Source organism: Jaculus jaculus, chromosome 1 (assembly GCF_020740685.1).
Source record: "Jaculus jaculus isolate mJacJac1 chromosome 1, mJacJac1.mat.Y.cur, whole genome shotgun sequence".
Taxonomy (NCBI): domain Eukaryota; kingdom Metazoa; phylum Chordata; class Mammalia; order Rodentia; family Dipodidae; genus Jaculus; species Jaculus jaculus.
In genome coordinates, this window is record NC_059102.1 from 240915305 (window position 1) to 240929613 (window position 14309).

At 44.7% G+C, this 14309-nt stretch overlaps 2 protein-coding genes and 1 non-coding gene across 3 annotated transcripts in view; 1 reads left to right on the forward strand and 2 right to left on the reverse strand.

The window, feature by feature from the left end:
* Nup93 (nucleoporin 93) overlaps positions 1 to 14309 on the forward strand; it is a 126378-nt gene that overhangs the window by 148 nt on the left and 111921 nt on the right. The gene's annotated exons all lie outside the window — the stretch shown is intronic.
* Positions 8283 to 8386, reverse strand: LOC123458317. Its single transcript, XR_006635600.1, has one exon. It is a non-coding gene; the product is annotated as a U6 spliceosomal RNA (small nuclear RNA).
* On the reverse strand, positions 10934 to 11587 carry LOC101598150 (proteasome subunit alpha type-7-like). Its single transcript, XM_045131699.1, has one exon. It carries the CDS (start codon positions 11585 to 11587, stop codon positions 10934 to 10936), a length of 654 nt encoding a protein of 217 aa, XP_044987634.1.

The window sequence follows — 14309 nt, forward strand, 5'->3', positions numbered from 1 at the left end:
GGACCCCCCCCCCCCGAGGTTGGGCCGAGCCCCGTCCCCACGCTCGCAGCCACGTCGCTCCCTTTCGCTCTCCTGGCAGCCGGGCACGCCTGACGCCGGCGACACCACGTCTGGTCGATGTGCCCCTCGGAGCGCTCGACTGTAGGCGGCTTCGTGCGGAGCGTGGGTCCCTCGGTGGGGAGGACGTTTCGCCGCGCCGCACCCCCGGTACGGCCGGGTCGGCTTGCCCTTCAGCCTCCCATCCCTATCGGGGCCTGGCCCTCGCGCCTGCCACGCCCAGCGTGGGAGCCACTCCTCCCTGGGAGATGACCCCGTGAGCCCATGTCCACCCTGGCCTGCGCTGTTGGCATCCAAAGGGATCCAAGGAATTGTAACCGGGCTGGCTCACCGTTCTGTGGCCCATTCAACACTGCATCCTAGCCTCTCTAAGGGCGATACCCAGGCATACTAGGCCTTTTAAACAAAATTTCTGGGAGAGTTGGGCATGGTGGTGCTACATGATGAATTCAAGGCCACTTTGAGCTACGTGACACTTGTCTCACCCTCCCCCGTCTCCCAGATGTCTTTCAGCACAAGGTCGCCTTTTATATTCTGTCTGTGGGCACCGTACCTCTAAGTCTGTAACAGTGCCAGATGTTTGCTTATTTTGTACTGATACTCAGTCATACCGTCCGCCCCATTCTCCCATGTGTATGTTTTTGGTATTTTTCTTTTTCTCCCCCCCCCCTTTTTTTGTTTTGTTTTTGAAGGTAGTATCTCACTGTAGCCCAGGCGGACCTAGAATTCACCAGGTAGTCTCTGGTGGCCTCAAACTCACAGTGATCCTCCTACTTCTGCCTTCCAAATTCTGAGATTAAAGATATGTGCCACCACGCTTGGCATTTTTCATTTTTTAAAAATATTTTTCTTTATTTACTTATTTGCAAGTACAGAGAATGAGAGAGAAGGAATGGCTACACCAGGGCCACTTGCTTCTGCAAACAAACTCCAGGTACACGTGCTACTGTGTGCATCTGGCTTTACTTGGGTGCTAGGGAATCCAACCATGGGCTGTCAGACTTTATAAGCAAGTGCTTTTTAAACAGTGAGCCGTCTCTCCAGCCCAGCATTTTTCAAGTTTTCACTAATGGTTAGCTCAGCCAATTTTAAATACCTATTACAATAGCATCTGTATGTATATTTCTAGCCTGAACCTCCTCCTTACCTCTTCGCACTGCCTACTTAACATCACCATCGAAATGGATGATAATCTTCTGAAATTGAACAAGCTAGCAAGCTCCCCTCCATTTTCCTTCCCCAAATGACCCTTCCCTATGTAGTCTCATGGTGGCCTTGAACTCACAGCATTCCCCAGTGCTGGGATTAAGGATGTATTCCACCATGTCTAGCTTATTATTATTATTAGTAGTAGTATTTTTTTTTTTTTAGAGGTAAGGTTTCACTCTAGTCCAGGCTAACCTGGAATTCACCATGTAGTCTCAGGCTGGCTTGGAACTCATGGTGATCCTCCTACCTCTGCCTCCCAAGTGCTGCAAGGCATGTGCTACCACGCCCGGCTTATTATTATTATTTTTGAGACAATTTCTCTGCTATGCAGCCCAAGTCCACTTTGGCCTCTAGGTCTTCCTGCTTCTGCCTCCCTTGTAGTGGAACTACAGGTGTGTGCCACAAGACCTGGCAAATATTTGCCTGCTGCTGCTGCACTCTGCTTCCTCCTCCTCTTCTCTTATGCTGGGATGGACTTGCCTTTTCACATGCTAGGCAAACGTTGTACCACAGAGCGACGTCCCTTGTTCCCATGCCATTCTTCTCTCATTTAGTAGTAACGAAATGATCTGGCTAGTCACCTTTCAGTCATCTTTGACTGCTCATCTTCTCAGTCCAGATCCAGTGCTTGCCGACCTTGGCTGTCACTGTCACCTCTCACCTGTGTTGCTGCAATAGTTTCAAACTGAGCACCTGCTTATGACCTGGCTAAATTTTTCAGTATAGCAGCTAAAGAGGTCACTAGAATGGTGGTGCACTCTTTTTTTCCTTTTTTGTTTTCTGAGGTAGGGTCTCACTCTAGCTCAGGCTGACCTGGATTTTTATTTATTTATTTATTTGAGAGCGACAGACAGTGATAGAAAGAGGCAGAGAGAGAGGGGGGGGGGAGAGAGAGAGAGGGGGGGGGGAAAGAGAATATGAGTGAATGGATGGATGGATGGGTGTGCCAGGGCCTCTGGCCACTGCAAATGAACTCCAGACACATGCGCCCCCTTGTGCATCTGGCTAACATAGGTCCTGAAGAATTGAGCCTCGAACCAGGGTTCTTAGGCTTCACAGGCAAGTGCTTAACTGCTAAGCCATCTCTCCAGCCCCCACCTTTTTATGAGAGAGAGAATTGGTGCACCAGGGCCTTCAGCCACTGCAGTTGAACTCCAGATGCATGATGCGCCACCTTGTGTGCATGCACAGCCTTGTGCATCTGGCTTATGTGGGATCTAGGGAGTTGAACATGAGTCCTTAGGCATCACAGGCAAGCACATTAACCACTAAGCCATCTCTCCAGCCTGGTTGTACAATCTTGTGATCCTAGTATGTGGGAAGCTGAGGCAGGAGGATCCCAAGTTTGAAGCTGGGCTGGACTATATAGTGAGATCCTGTCTGACGAATCCCACTCCTACCTCTTCCCCCCTCCAGTAAGTCCCCTCAATAATAGTACAAAAGTTCCTTCCAGTGAACTCTAGGGCTTTTCAATACCCGACCCACTCATTTCCTGCTGTCCTCCCTTTCACTGCCATGAGTGCTTTGACCTCAGGGCTTTGTGCTTGCACACGTGTGTGTGTGTGTGTTTGTGAGAGAGAGAGAGAGAGAAGGGGGGAGGGAGAGAATGGACATGTCAGGGCCTCCTAGGCACTGTAAATGAACTACAAATGTGTGTGCCACCTTGTGCATCTCTGGCTTTATGTGGACACTGGGGAATTGAACCTGTATCCTTTTGCTTTGCTGGCAAGCGCCTTAACCGCCGAGCCATCTCTCCAGCCTTTTTTTGGGGGTGGGGCGGGGGTTAGAGGTAGGGTTTCACTCCTAGCCCAGGCTGACCTGGAATTCACTATGTAGTCTCAGGGTGTCCTTGAACTCATGGCAATCCTCCTACCTCTGCCTCCCGAGTGCTGGGATTAAAGGCATGAGCCACTATGCCTGGCTTTCCAGCCTTTTTGTTTTGTTTTTGTTTTTTGAGGTAGGGTCTTGCTCTAGCCCAGGTTGACCTGGAGTTCACTACATAGTCTCAGAACTCACGGCTATCCTCCTACCTCTGCCTCCCAAGTGCTGGGATTAAAGGCATGTGCCACCATGCCCGGCTCTCCAGCCTTTTTTTGGTTTGTTTACTTTTTTTTTTTTTTTTTTTTTGGTTTTTCGAGGTAGGGTCTCACTCTGGCTCAGGCTGACCTGGAATTCACTATGTAGTCTCAGGGTGGCCTCGAACTCTCAGCGATCCTCCTACCACTGCCTCCGGAGCGCTGGGATTAAAGGCGTGCGCCACCACGCCCGGCTTTGTTTACATTTTTAAGGTAGGGTCTTGCTGTAGCCTAGACTGACCTGGAATTCATTATGTCGGCTCAGGTTGACTTCGAACTCATAGTGATCCTCCTACTTCTGCCTCCTGTGTGCTGGAATTAAAGGTGTGTGCCACCATGCCCTGCCTGGAAGGAGCTTCTCATGGGCTTAAAGTGGGCACGTGTTTTGGAAAGACCACTTTGGCAATGGGCAGAATGGGTTGAAACAAGTCTTAGACTGCTGGTGTTGATTTCAGAGTGGTTTTATTTTTATTTGTTTTGTTTTTCAAGGTAGGGTCTCAGTCTAGCCCAGACTGACCTGGAATTCACTATGTAGTCTCAGGTGTTCTTGAACTCATAGTGATCCTCCTCTGCCTCCCAGGTGCTGGATTAAAGGTGTGCGCCACCATGCCTGGCTTGGTCTTGGAATTTATTTGTTTTTTGTTATTTGTTTTTTTTTTTTTTTTTGGTTAAGATGCTTCCACAATGAGAGTAGGCATTCTTTTTTTTTTTTTTTTAATTTTTTGGTTTATTTTTATTTATTTATTTGAAAGCGACAGACAGAGAAAGAGGTAGAGAGAGAGAGAGAGAAAATGGGCGTGCCAGGGCTTCCAGCCAGTGCATACGAATTCCAGATGTGTGCGCCCCCTTGTGCATCTGGCTAACGTGGGTCCTGGGGAATCGAGCCTCAAACCGGGGTCCTAAGGCTTCACAGGCAAGCACGCTTAACCGCTAAGCCATCTCTCCAGCCCAGGTCTTGGAGTTTTTACTAGGAGAAAGCTCTAGCTTGCTTCCAAATAATTTATGTATTTGGTTTCTGAATTTAGAAAATAAGGCATACTTGCAAGTCAGCAGTCTGAGGTCATATGCAGGTGCAAAGGAGAAGGGTGAGTTAGAACTCGAGAAAAAGAAGCTGGGGCAGTGGGCGGGAGGCACAGTGAAGGAGTAGCTATTGGTGATGTTTGTGGTCATGATTAGGGTTGGAGAATTATACTTTGACAGTAGGTACCAATGACATGCTTGGGGGGCAGTATCTGGAAACCCATTCCAGGTCAGGGTTTGAGTACAAGGGGATAGGTGTGTACATTAGGATTAGGGCACTGGTCAGGCAAATACTCTAAGGAATTTAGAGCAGCTTAAAAGTAATTTACTAAAAATTACATATGATCATGGAAAAGAATTCAAACTTGGTTATAAAATGAAAAGTACTACAGGTTCATGTCTGTAATACTGTACCTTAGAGGTTGAGGCATGCAGATTGCCATGAGTTTGAAGCCAGCCTTGGCTATATAGTGAGTTTTGGACCAGCATGGGTTATAGAAAGAGACCCTGTCCTCAAACAAACAAACAAACAAACAAATATGAAAGTAATAAACTAGCTTTGCTTTGTGGAGATATCCAACTCTTTCTTTCTTTCTTCCTTCCTTTCTTTTTATTTTATTTTATTTTATTTTTTTTGGTTTTTCAAGGTAGGGTCTCACTCTGTTCCAGGCTGACCTGGAATTAATTCTGTAGTCTCAGGGTGGCCTTGAACTCACTGTGATCCTCCTACCTTTGCCTCCTGAGTGCTGGGTCTTTTTTTTTTTTTTTTTTTTTTTTTTTTAAGGTAGAGTCTCACTCTAGCCCAGGCTGACTCAGGGTGGCCTTGAATTTACAGCGATCCTCCTTCCTCTGCCTCCCGAGTGCTGGGATTAAAGGCATGTGCCACCACACTTGGCTTATCAAAAATGTTTCTTGCTTTGCTAGTTTTCTTTTTTTATTTAGTTTTTTCTTGTTTTTTTGTTTTTTTTTTTTTTAAATGAGAGGAGAGAGAGAATTGGCATGCCAGGCCCTCCATCCACTGTAGTTGAACTCCAGATGCGTGTGCCATCTTGTGCACTTGTGTGACCTTGCAGGTTTGCATCACCTTGTGTGTCTGGCTTACGTGGGACCTGGAGAGTAGAACATAGTTCATTCGGCTTTGCAGGCAAGTGCCTTAACCTCTAAGCCATCTCCCTACCCCTGCTTGATCGTTTTAATACTTACTGTAATACCTCTCTGAAGGTGTGTCACATGTTTATTCACTCATGTGACCACTATGTTTTTTGAGATAACATTTCTAGTACCCTGGCACGTTTGTCAACTAAGACTGTTATAGCAAAAGACCATAGATTGGATGGTTTTAAGCAGCAGAAATTTGAGCTGTACATTTGCAATCCCAGCACTTTCAGAGGCAGTGACAGGATTATGAGTTCAATGTCAGTCTAGTGTAAGCTCAATGCCAGCCTGAATGTATAATGAAATCCCATAAAAACAAGACCCCCCAAAAAAAATCCACATCAAAACATACAAGCAACAACAACAACAAAATAGCAAACAAAAAAGACCCCAGACCCAGAAATTGATTGTCTCACAGTTTTGGAGATGGGTAGTTTGAGCATGGTTGCGTTGTGGTGTTTTGGAGATGGTCACTACTTTGCTATTCATGGTGTACACATGGCCTGTCTTTGGTCGTAAGCCTGGGGTAGGCTGAATGAGGGAAGGCAAGCTCTCTAGATTGTCTTCTTAGAAGGGCACTGATAGGACACTAGGATCTTATGGACCCTTGCTACTCAGCACTTTATTTAAATCTCGCTGCCACCAAGGGCTTCATCTCTATATACCATTGTTTTGGAGGTTAGGATTTCAGAACAAGTTGGGGGAACACATTTCAGTCCATAAAACCCAGAAAGTAATGTTGTGCTCCCTCCCAATCAGAACTTCTCCACACCCATAAGGGTAACTAGTATTCTGATTTCTTTTTTTTTTTTTTTTTTTTTTTTTGTTTGTTTTGTGTTGTTTGAGTTAGGGTCTCACTCTAGCCCAGGCTTACCTGGAATTCACTGTGTAGTCTCAGGGGGGCCTCGTACTCAATGCAATCCTCCTACCTCTGCCTCCCGAGTGCTGGGATTAATTAAAGGCATGCGCCACCATGCCTGGTCATTATTCTGATTTCTAACACCATAGGTAAGTTTTTCCTGTTTTTTTGGCTTTTCAGAGTAGGTAGGCTGACCTGGAATTCGTTATGTAGCCTCAGGGTAACCTCAAACTCACGCCTTCTGGGTGCTGGAAGTAAAGGTATGTGCTACCACACCAGGTTTCCTGTTTTTAAAATCCATATAAATCCTCACACAGTTTGCCCTCCCTTACCCTCCTCCTTTGTTTTGAGACTGTCTTGGTGTGTAGTCCAAGCTATGAAGTTGCAGTCTTCCTGTCTCAGCCTCCCGAGGGCAGGGATTACAGGCACGCCACAATGCCTGATGATATTTTCTTTTTCTGGCTTCTTTGGTTTACCATATGCATGAAGTTTATTTACATTATTCCACAGAGCTATAGTTTGATCTTTCCCAATGCCAAATGATACACAAGAGTATGTATACCTACCATAAAAAACCCACATGGGATAATTTTGTATTTACAGTGATTTTATTTATTTGTTTGAGAGAAAGAGAGAGAGAATGGGTATGCCAGGGCCTCCAGCCACTGCAAACAAACTCCAGATGCATGTGCCCCCTTGTACAGCTGGCTTACATGGATCCTGAGGAATCGAACCGATGTCCTTTGGCTTTGCAGGCAAAAGCCTTAACCTCTAAGCCATCTCTCCACTCCTACAGTGATGTTTTGAGGAGGAGTGACCCACACTGTTGTTAGGGCTTCATAAAAGCTATAATGTTTTTCTTTTATGTAAAAAATATATGCTACTTTTCCAGGGGTTTCTGGTGCCTCTAAAATTGGCATTGTGACCCTCAGGGCAAGAAGCCTTCCTCAGTTTATAGCAGTTTCTCAGCCTGAGAACTGTTAATATTTTAAATATTTTTATTTATTTGACAGAGAATGAGGGGGAGAGAAAGAATGGGCGCACCAGGGCCTCCAGCCACTGCAAATGAACTCCAGATGCATGCTCCCCCTTGTGCATCTGGCACAAGTCCTGGGGTCCTGAGGAATCATACCAAGGTCCTATGGCTGTGCAGGCAAATGCCTTAACCACTAAGCCATCCCTCCAGCCCAAATATTTTAGAACAAATAGTTCCTTACTGAAGGCCATTCTGTGTGTGTGTTGTATAATGCTTAGCAGAATTCCTAGCCCCTACCCTTTAGATGCCAATAAGATATATTCTTCTGCCCCATATTGTGGCCATCAAAAAAGATGTCTACATTGTTTCAAGACGATCTAGAGCCAGTAATGGCCCTTTGGACTGACTTGATGGTCTATCCTGTTTATACCAGTTGTGAGGGGGAGCTAGTGCTATTCCTAGGGTTCTGTAAATTCTGTTATCTCTAAAGTTGGGGCTATGCCTTCTGAGGAAGCACAGGTAAGTTTAAAAACAGAATCTCATGGTGGATGGGCCCTTAGAATCATCCTGTCCTAGGGTGAGAGGGTGGATGTGGGGTGGAGCTGGCTGACTTTTCACAGCTCTTAATTTTCTTTTCTTATTTCTTACTAATTTATTTATTTGACAGTGAGAGAGAGAGAGAGAGAGAGAGAGAGAATGGGCATGCCAGGGCCTTCAGCCACTACAAACAAACTCCAGACATGTGCACCTCCTGGTACATCTGGCTAAAGTGGGTCCTGGGGAATCAAACCTGGGTCCTTTGGTTTTGCAGGCAAATTGCCTTAATCACTAAACCATCCCTCCAGCCCCTTTTTTCTTTCTTTCTTTTTTTAATTATTATTTATTTATTTGCATGCAGAGGAGACAGAGATAGAAGAAAGAAAGAGAGAATGAGAATATGGAATGCTTCGCGAATATGTGTCATCCTTGTGCAGGGGCCATGCTAAAATCTCTGTATTATTCTAATTTTTGTATCTGTGCTGCCCAAGTGAGTGCTCTTGCTCACTCTTTCTCTCTTTTAACTTCTTATTGGATTTTCAAGGTAGTCTTTCTCTAGCCCAGGCTGACCTGGAACTCACTGTGTAGTCTTCAGGTGGCCTTGAGCGCAAAGCTGTCCCACCTCTGCCTCCTGAGTGCTGGGATTAAAGGCATGTGCCACCACACCTGGCTCACAGCTCTTAATTTTCTAGTTGGACCTACTCTCATGGATAGCCAAGAGTTCCAGAAAGTTCCTGATGTAGTTAATTTATGTTTCTGTGTGCTGTGAGGGTACTTCTCTTTGCTTGCTGGAGGTGAATTAATACAAGCAATGTTTTGTTTCAGGAAAGCTGAGAGTACGTATTTCTTACTGTAAGGCAGGAATGAGTCATCAATGCTGCTGCTAAAGCTCTAGATCTTTCTGTTCTGTCTAGCTTAATTGATGTTTAGTTTTTTGTTTTCTCCAAAAGTCTATCTTTTGAATAATGATCAGGTCTAACTCTCTATTACTAAGTCTCATAGGACTACAGAGAATATTATACTTTATATTTATTTATTTTCTTTCAAGGTAGGGTCTTACTCTAGCCCAGGCTGACCTGGCACTCACTTTGTAGTCCCAGGCTGGTCTTGAACTCACAGTGATCCTCCTTCTGCTGCCTTCTGATTAAAGGCTAGTGCCACCATGCCTGGCTTCAACAACTTTATTTTAAAAAAAATATTTTTATTTATTGAGAAAGAGTTGGGGAGGGAAGGAGAGTGAATGAGAATAGGCACAGCTGGGCCTCTTGTCTCTGCAAACACAAACTCCAGATATATGCGCCACTTTGTGCATCTGGCTTTACATGAGTACTGGGGAATCAAACCCAGGCCATCAGCCTGTGCGGGAAAGCACCTTTACCTGCTGAGCCATCTCTCCAGCCCTCCAAGAACTTTTTAATTTTAATTTTTATTATCTTATTCTCTTCCATTGGCAGTTGAATTAACAGTATCAAGATATACTTTTTATTTATATATTTTTATTATTATTTTAAATATTTTTGTTTCTTATGTGAGGTGGGTAAATGAAGTATGAGCACACATCTTGTGGCTGCCAGTGAACTATAGATACATGAACATTTTTATACCTGGCTTTACTTGGGCACTAGACAATCAAACCTGGGTCGTCAGGCTTTGCAAAAAGTGCCTGGAACCACTGAGCAGTTTTTCCAGCCCTGTTTTTATTTATTTTTTTCTTGTGTGGGGTAGTGATGGTGGTGGTGGTGGTGGTGGTGGTTGTGTGTGTGTGTGTGTGTGTGTGTGTGTTATATGCACGTGTATGTGTCCTTGAGGTGCTCTATGCTCTCACCGTTGGTAGCTGGAATGGAACCTCACCTGTCTGGCTGCCATCTTCCACCTGAGGTAACAGGTGCATATGATTACATCCAGCTGCTTTATGTGGGACCCTAATGTCCTCATGCTTGCACAAGATGTGCACTTAACTGCTCAGCCATCCCTACAGCCCTACTTTTCTTTTTCTTTTTTTAAACAAAATTTGTTTACTTGCGGGCTGGAGAGATGGCTTAGCGGTTAAACGCTTGCCTGTGAAGCCTAAGGACTCCGGTTCGAGGCTCGGTTCCCCAGGACCCACGTTAGCCAGATGCACAAGGGGGCGCACGCGTCTGGAGTTCGTTTGCAGAGGCTGGAAGCCCTGGCATGCCCATTCTCTCTCTCTCCCTCTATCTGTCCTTCTGTGTCTGTCACTCTCAAATAAATAAATAAAAAATTTAAAAAAAAAGAAAAAAAATTTGTTTACTTGCAAGGGGAGAGGTGGGGAAGAGAGAATGAATATGAATATAGGTGTGCCAAGGACTCTCTAGCCCATGCAAATGAACTTCAGATGCGTGTTCTTCTTTGTGCACCTGGCTTATGTGGGTACTGGGGTATCAGACCTGGGCTGTTAGGCTTTGTAGGCAAGTGCCTTAACCACTGAGCAATCTCCCCAATCCCCCTACTTTTCTTTTATTTCTTTGGCATATTTATACAGTATGTGTATGTATAGTGTATGTGTGTGGAGGACAGAGGAGAGCCCTAGCAACTCTCCAGTTTGCCCCACCACAGGAATAGGGTGACAGGCATTTGTGCCCACATCAGTTTTTTTTAAAGGATAAAAAATGGGGATGTTGGACTGGAGAGATGATGGCTTAGTTAGTGGTTAAGTGCTTGCCTGTGAAGCCTACAGAGCCTGGCTCAAGGCTTGATTCCCCAGGACCCAAGTTAGCCAGATGCACAAGGGGGCACACGCATCTGGAGTTCATTTGCAATGGCTGGAGGCCCAATGGCTGGAGGCCCTGGCACGCCCATTCTCTCTATCTGCCTCTTTCTTTCTCTGTCACTATCAAATAAATAAAAATAAACAAAAAAATTTGAAAAAAAAGGGGATGTTTATTGGGCACTCAGGGATGGGCAAGTGGAAGATAAGGAAAGCCTACATTTCACCACAACTGGTTCATAATTGAGTTTAAAAGCTGCTCCAGTCTTAAGTATTTATCATGATGCTGCTTTCTTCTGTTTCTTCTTTTCATTTTTTTATTTTTCTTTTTCAATCTCAGCAGCATATTTCTCACTTTCTTTAGGATTTAGAATCTTGAGGGGCTGATCTCTCCTCATGACAGTAAGTTCAATATTTTTGCCACCTGACTGGACCATTTCCAGGAGTTTCTTGATCACCAGCTTGATGGTCAGGTCATCTGTCTCAATGGCTTCATCAGTATAGTTCTCCAGGAACTCACATACTGACGTGGCACCCCAACCTATGGCATTGGCCTTCCATGCATGATATGTGCCTGAGGGGTCTGTCTGATAGAGCCTGGGAGTGCCGTCAAAGTCAAAACCCACAACAAGGGCAGAGATGCCAAATGGTCTGTGCCCGTTGCTCTGTGTGTAATGCTGCTTCAGACTGGCGATGTAGCGGGTGATGTATTCCACCTGGGCCCTGTTGGTTACTATCCTTGCATTTGCAGTGAGGCCTGCAAAGACCATGCAGACTTTGTCATCCAGGGCACAGATCTTCTGCACTATTCTTTCATCTCGTAGTTTGGCCATTGATTTTTTTTTTTTCCACACCAAGAACAACAATGTTCCTTCCTCTGCCATTGAGCCCTTCTTGATGGCCTCCTGCGTATATTCCACTTGGAAGGGGTGGCCATCAGGCCCAACGGTGATGGCGCGGTCGTAGCTCATGCCTCATGCTGGCTGGAGCCCTCGCCACCACTGCCACTCAAAAGCGCACACTCATGGCTGGCGCCACCCCGCCCGGCCCCTCCACAAACAGTTTTTTAAGTGGGGGCTGGGGAATCAAACTTGGATTCTCTCAGACCTTCAGGCTTGCATGTGCTCTTACCCATGGAGCCATTCCTTTTATTTTGTCACAAGGCAGCTGTTTAATTGAAGTTATAAAAAAGTGGCAGTAAAATTGATCAAATAATTTGGAAGACTAGGATATTTCATAAGTAATTGGCAGTAAGTAGGATGATATTTTCATCTAACCATGATTTATCTGTCCAGAACAACAGGGGAACCAGGCATGATGACTGATGCCTATCATTTCAGAATTTGAAAGGCCGAGGCAGGAGGGTTTCTGTGAGCTAGGCCAGCCTGGGCTACATAGTGAATTCTAGGTTATCCAGGGAAATAGTATAAAGATCTATTCTCCCCCAGCCCATGCCCTCCCCACAAAAAAGAGGGGAAACTTGGAACCTATATAGCTTGAACAATCCTAAGTGAAAATCCTAAATGTTCCACATGGCAGCACAATGGAAAATGTACACATAAAACTTTCATGAACATAATTACTTTTTGAATTTTTTTTTTTTTTTTTGGTTTTTCGAGGTAGGGTCTCACTCTGGCTCAGGCTGACCTGGAATTCACTATGTAGTCTCAGGGTGGCCTTGAACTCACGGCGATCCTCCTACCTCTGCCTCCCAAGTGCTGGGTGTTTTGTTTTTTTAAGCTAAGGTTTCATTCTGTAGTAAAGGCTGCTTTGACCTCATAGTAGTGATCATGGCTCTGCCAACCCAGTGTTGGCTAACAAAATGGTTAAGCAGATACAAGAGCCAGGTATGGTATATGCCTATAATCCCAGCATTTGGGATGTGGAGGCAAGGTTCAAGGCCAGCCTTGGCTACATTATAAGTATGAGGCCAGCCTGAGGTATAACCCTATATTGCTATATGAAATTGCATTCAGGCCCTGTGTATAATGCATATATGAAAGAAAGTTCATGTTTTGGTGTTGGGTGTCATCCACAAGATTTCTCATTGTATATAATGCAACATTTCTAAAGCCTGCAGAAAATCTTGGCCTCAAGCATTTTATTTATTTTTTATTTTTCATCTCCTTTTCATGAAGGAAGAAGTTGAGAGAAGAGGATCTTATCAAGGATAAGCACATCTGTCTTCTGTTGAGTAAACAGCCTGAATATGAGCCTGTTTGTTTGGGTTCAAAGTCCCATTTTCTTGTAAAATCCAATTTATTATTTTCAAGGAGAAAGAGAGACAGTGGGCACACCAGGGTCTCTTTCCATTGTAAACGAATTCCAGGTACATGTGCCACTGTGTATCTGGCTTTTTACATGGGTACTGGGGAATCAAATCCAAGCCATCAGGCTTTGTAAGCAAGCACCTTTTACTAAACACTGAGCAATCTCTCCAGCTCCAAAGGGTAGTTTTCTGTGATCCATTTTATTTACAATTCTTTTTTTATTTTTCAAGGAGGTATGGTTGCACTCTAGTTCAGGTATTTACAATTCTTTAAAACTTATTTTCCTAGCTAAAAATAGGACTCACCCTTGTATTCCTGACACTTGGGAGGCTGAGGCAGGAAGATTGCTGTGAGTTTAAGGCCAGCCTAGACTACAAAGTAAGGCCTAGGCTAGCTTGGCTACAGAGTAATAAAACTGTCTCAAAAACACCAGAAGAAGAAATTATTTTCCTATCATACAATTTGAAAATAACCCCCCTCAAAGGAAGACAATTATTAGTTGTGGATTTTGAAGAAAAAAAAATACGGAAATGGGTGGGTGTGATGGCAGCCTTAATCCAAAAGCTCAGGAGGTAGAGATGGCTAACTAGACTGGTTGAATTGGTAAGTTCTGGGTTTAACTGAGAGACCCTGCTTAAGTCAGATGGAGTGCAATTGAGGAAGATACCATACCTGGACTCAACCTCTGGCCTTCATACTCAGTTGCATATATGTGTACCCACATGCATGCACAGCACAGATGGGCCAAAAAATGTACTTAAGCTCCAGGTATGGGGACACATACTTGTAATCTCAGCAATATGGAGGCTAACGCAGGAGGATCAGGAGTTGGAGATCATCCTTGACTATATAGCAAAGTTTAAGGCCAGCTTGGGTTTATGAGAGACCCAATCTCAGCTGCTGCTCATCCCTGAAAAGTGCACTTAGTACACTAGCCTACTGACCACCATGCTTATCTACACAGTGTTCTTTGGAGCTTCTGTTGTCCTCCTGTGACCTGGAGTTCATGCTTTGGCTTCTCAAACATTTCCAGAGAGTATATAGCATTTCATATTACTAGCCTCATAGGGGGACTCAAAAGTCAAAGTATGATTTCTACTAAATGCTTTATCAGTTTCACAGTTCAGAACTTGCAAACCATTGAGGCCACTTGTAAAAATACGACGAGACTGCTCTGGGTACTGCTGTAGAGTGGTAGAACTACTCAGTAGTTTTGAAGAGACCATCTTCAAATTCTGCAAGGGAAAGTAGTTGCTGTCCTCTTCCCATGTAAGTCATTGGATTGGGACATAGTCCTTCAACATCAAAGAAAGACAGATGACCTGGCCTTTATTCTTCCGTCTTCCTTAGCCCTTTGCATTTCTTGGATAACTAGGCTGCTGGATTGTGGATGATAAGGCAAAGAGAATATTCACATAGGTTT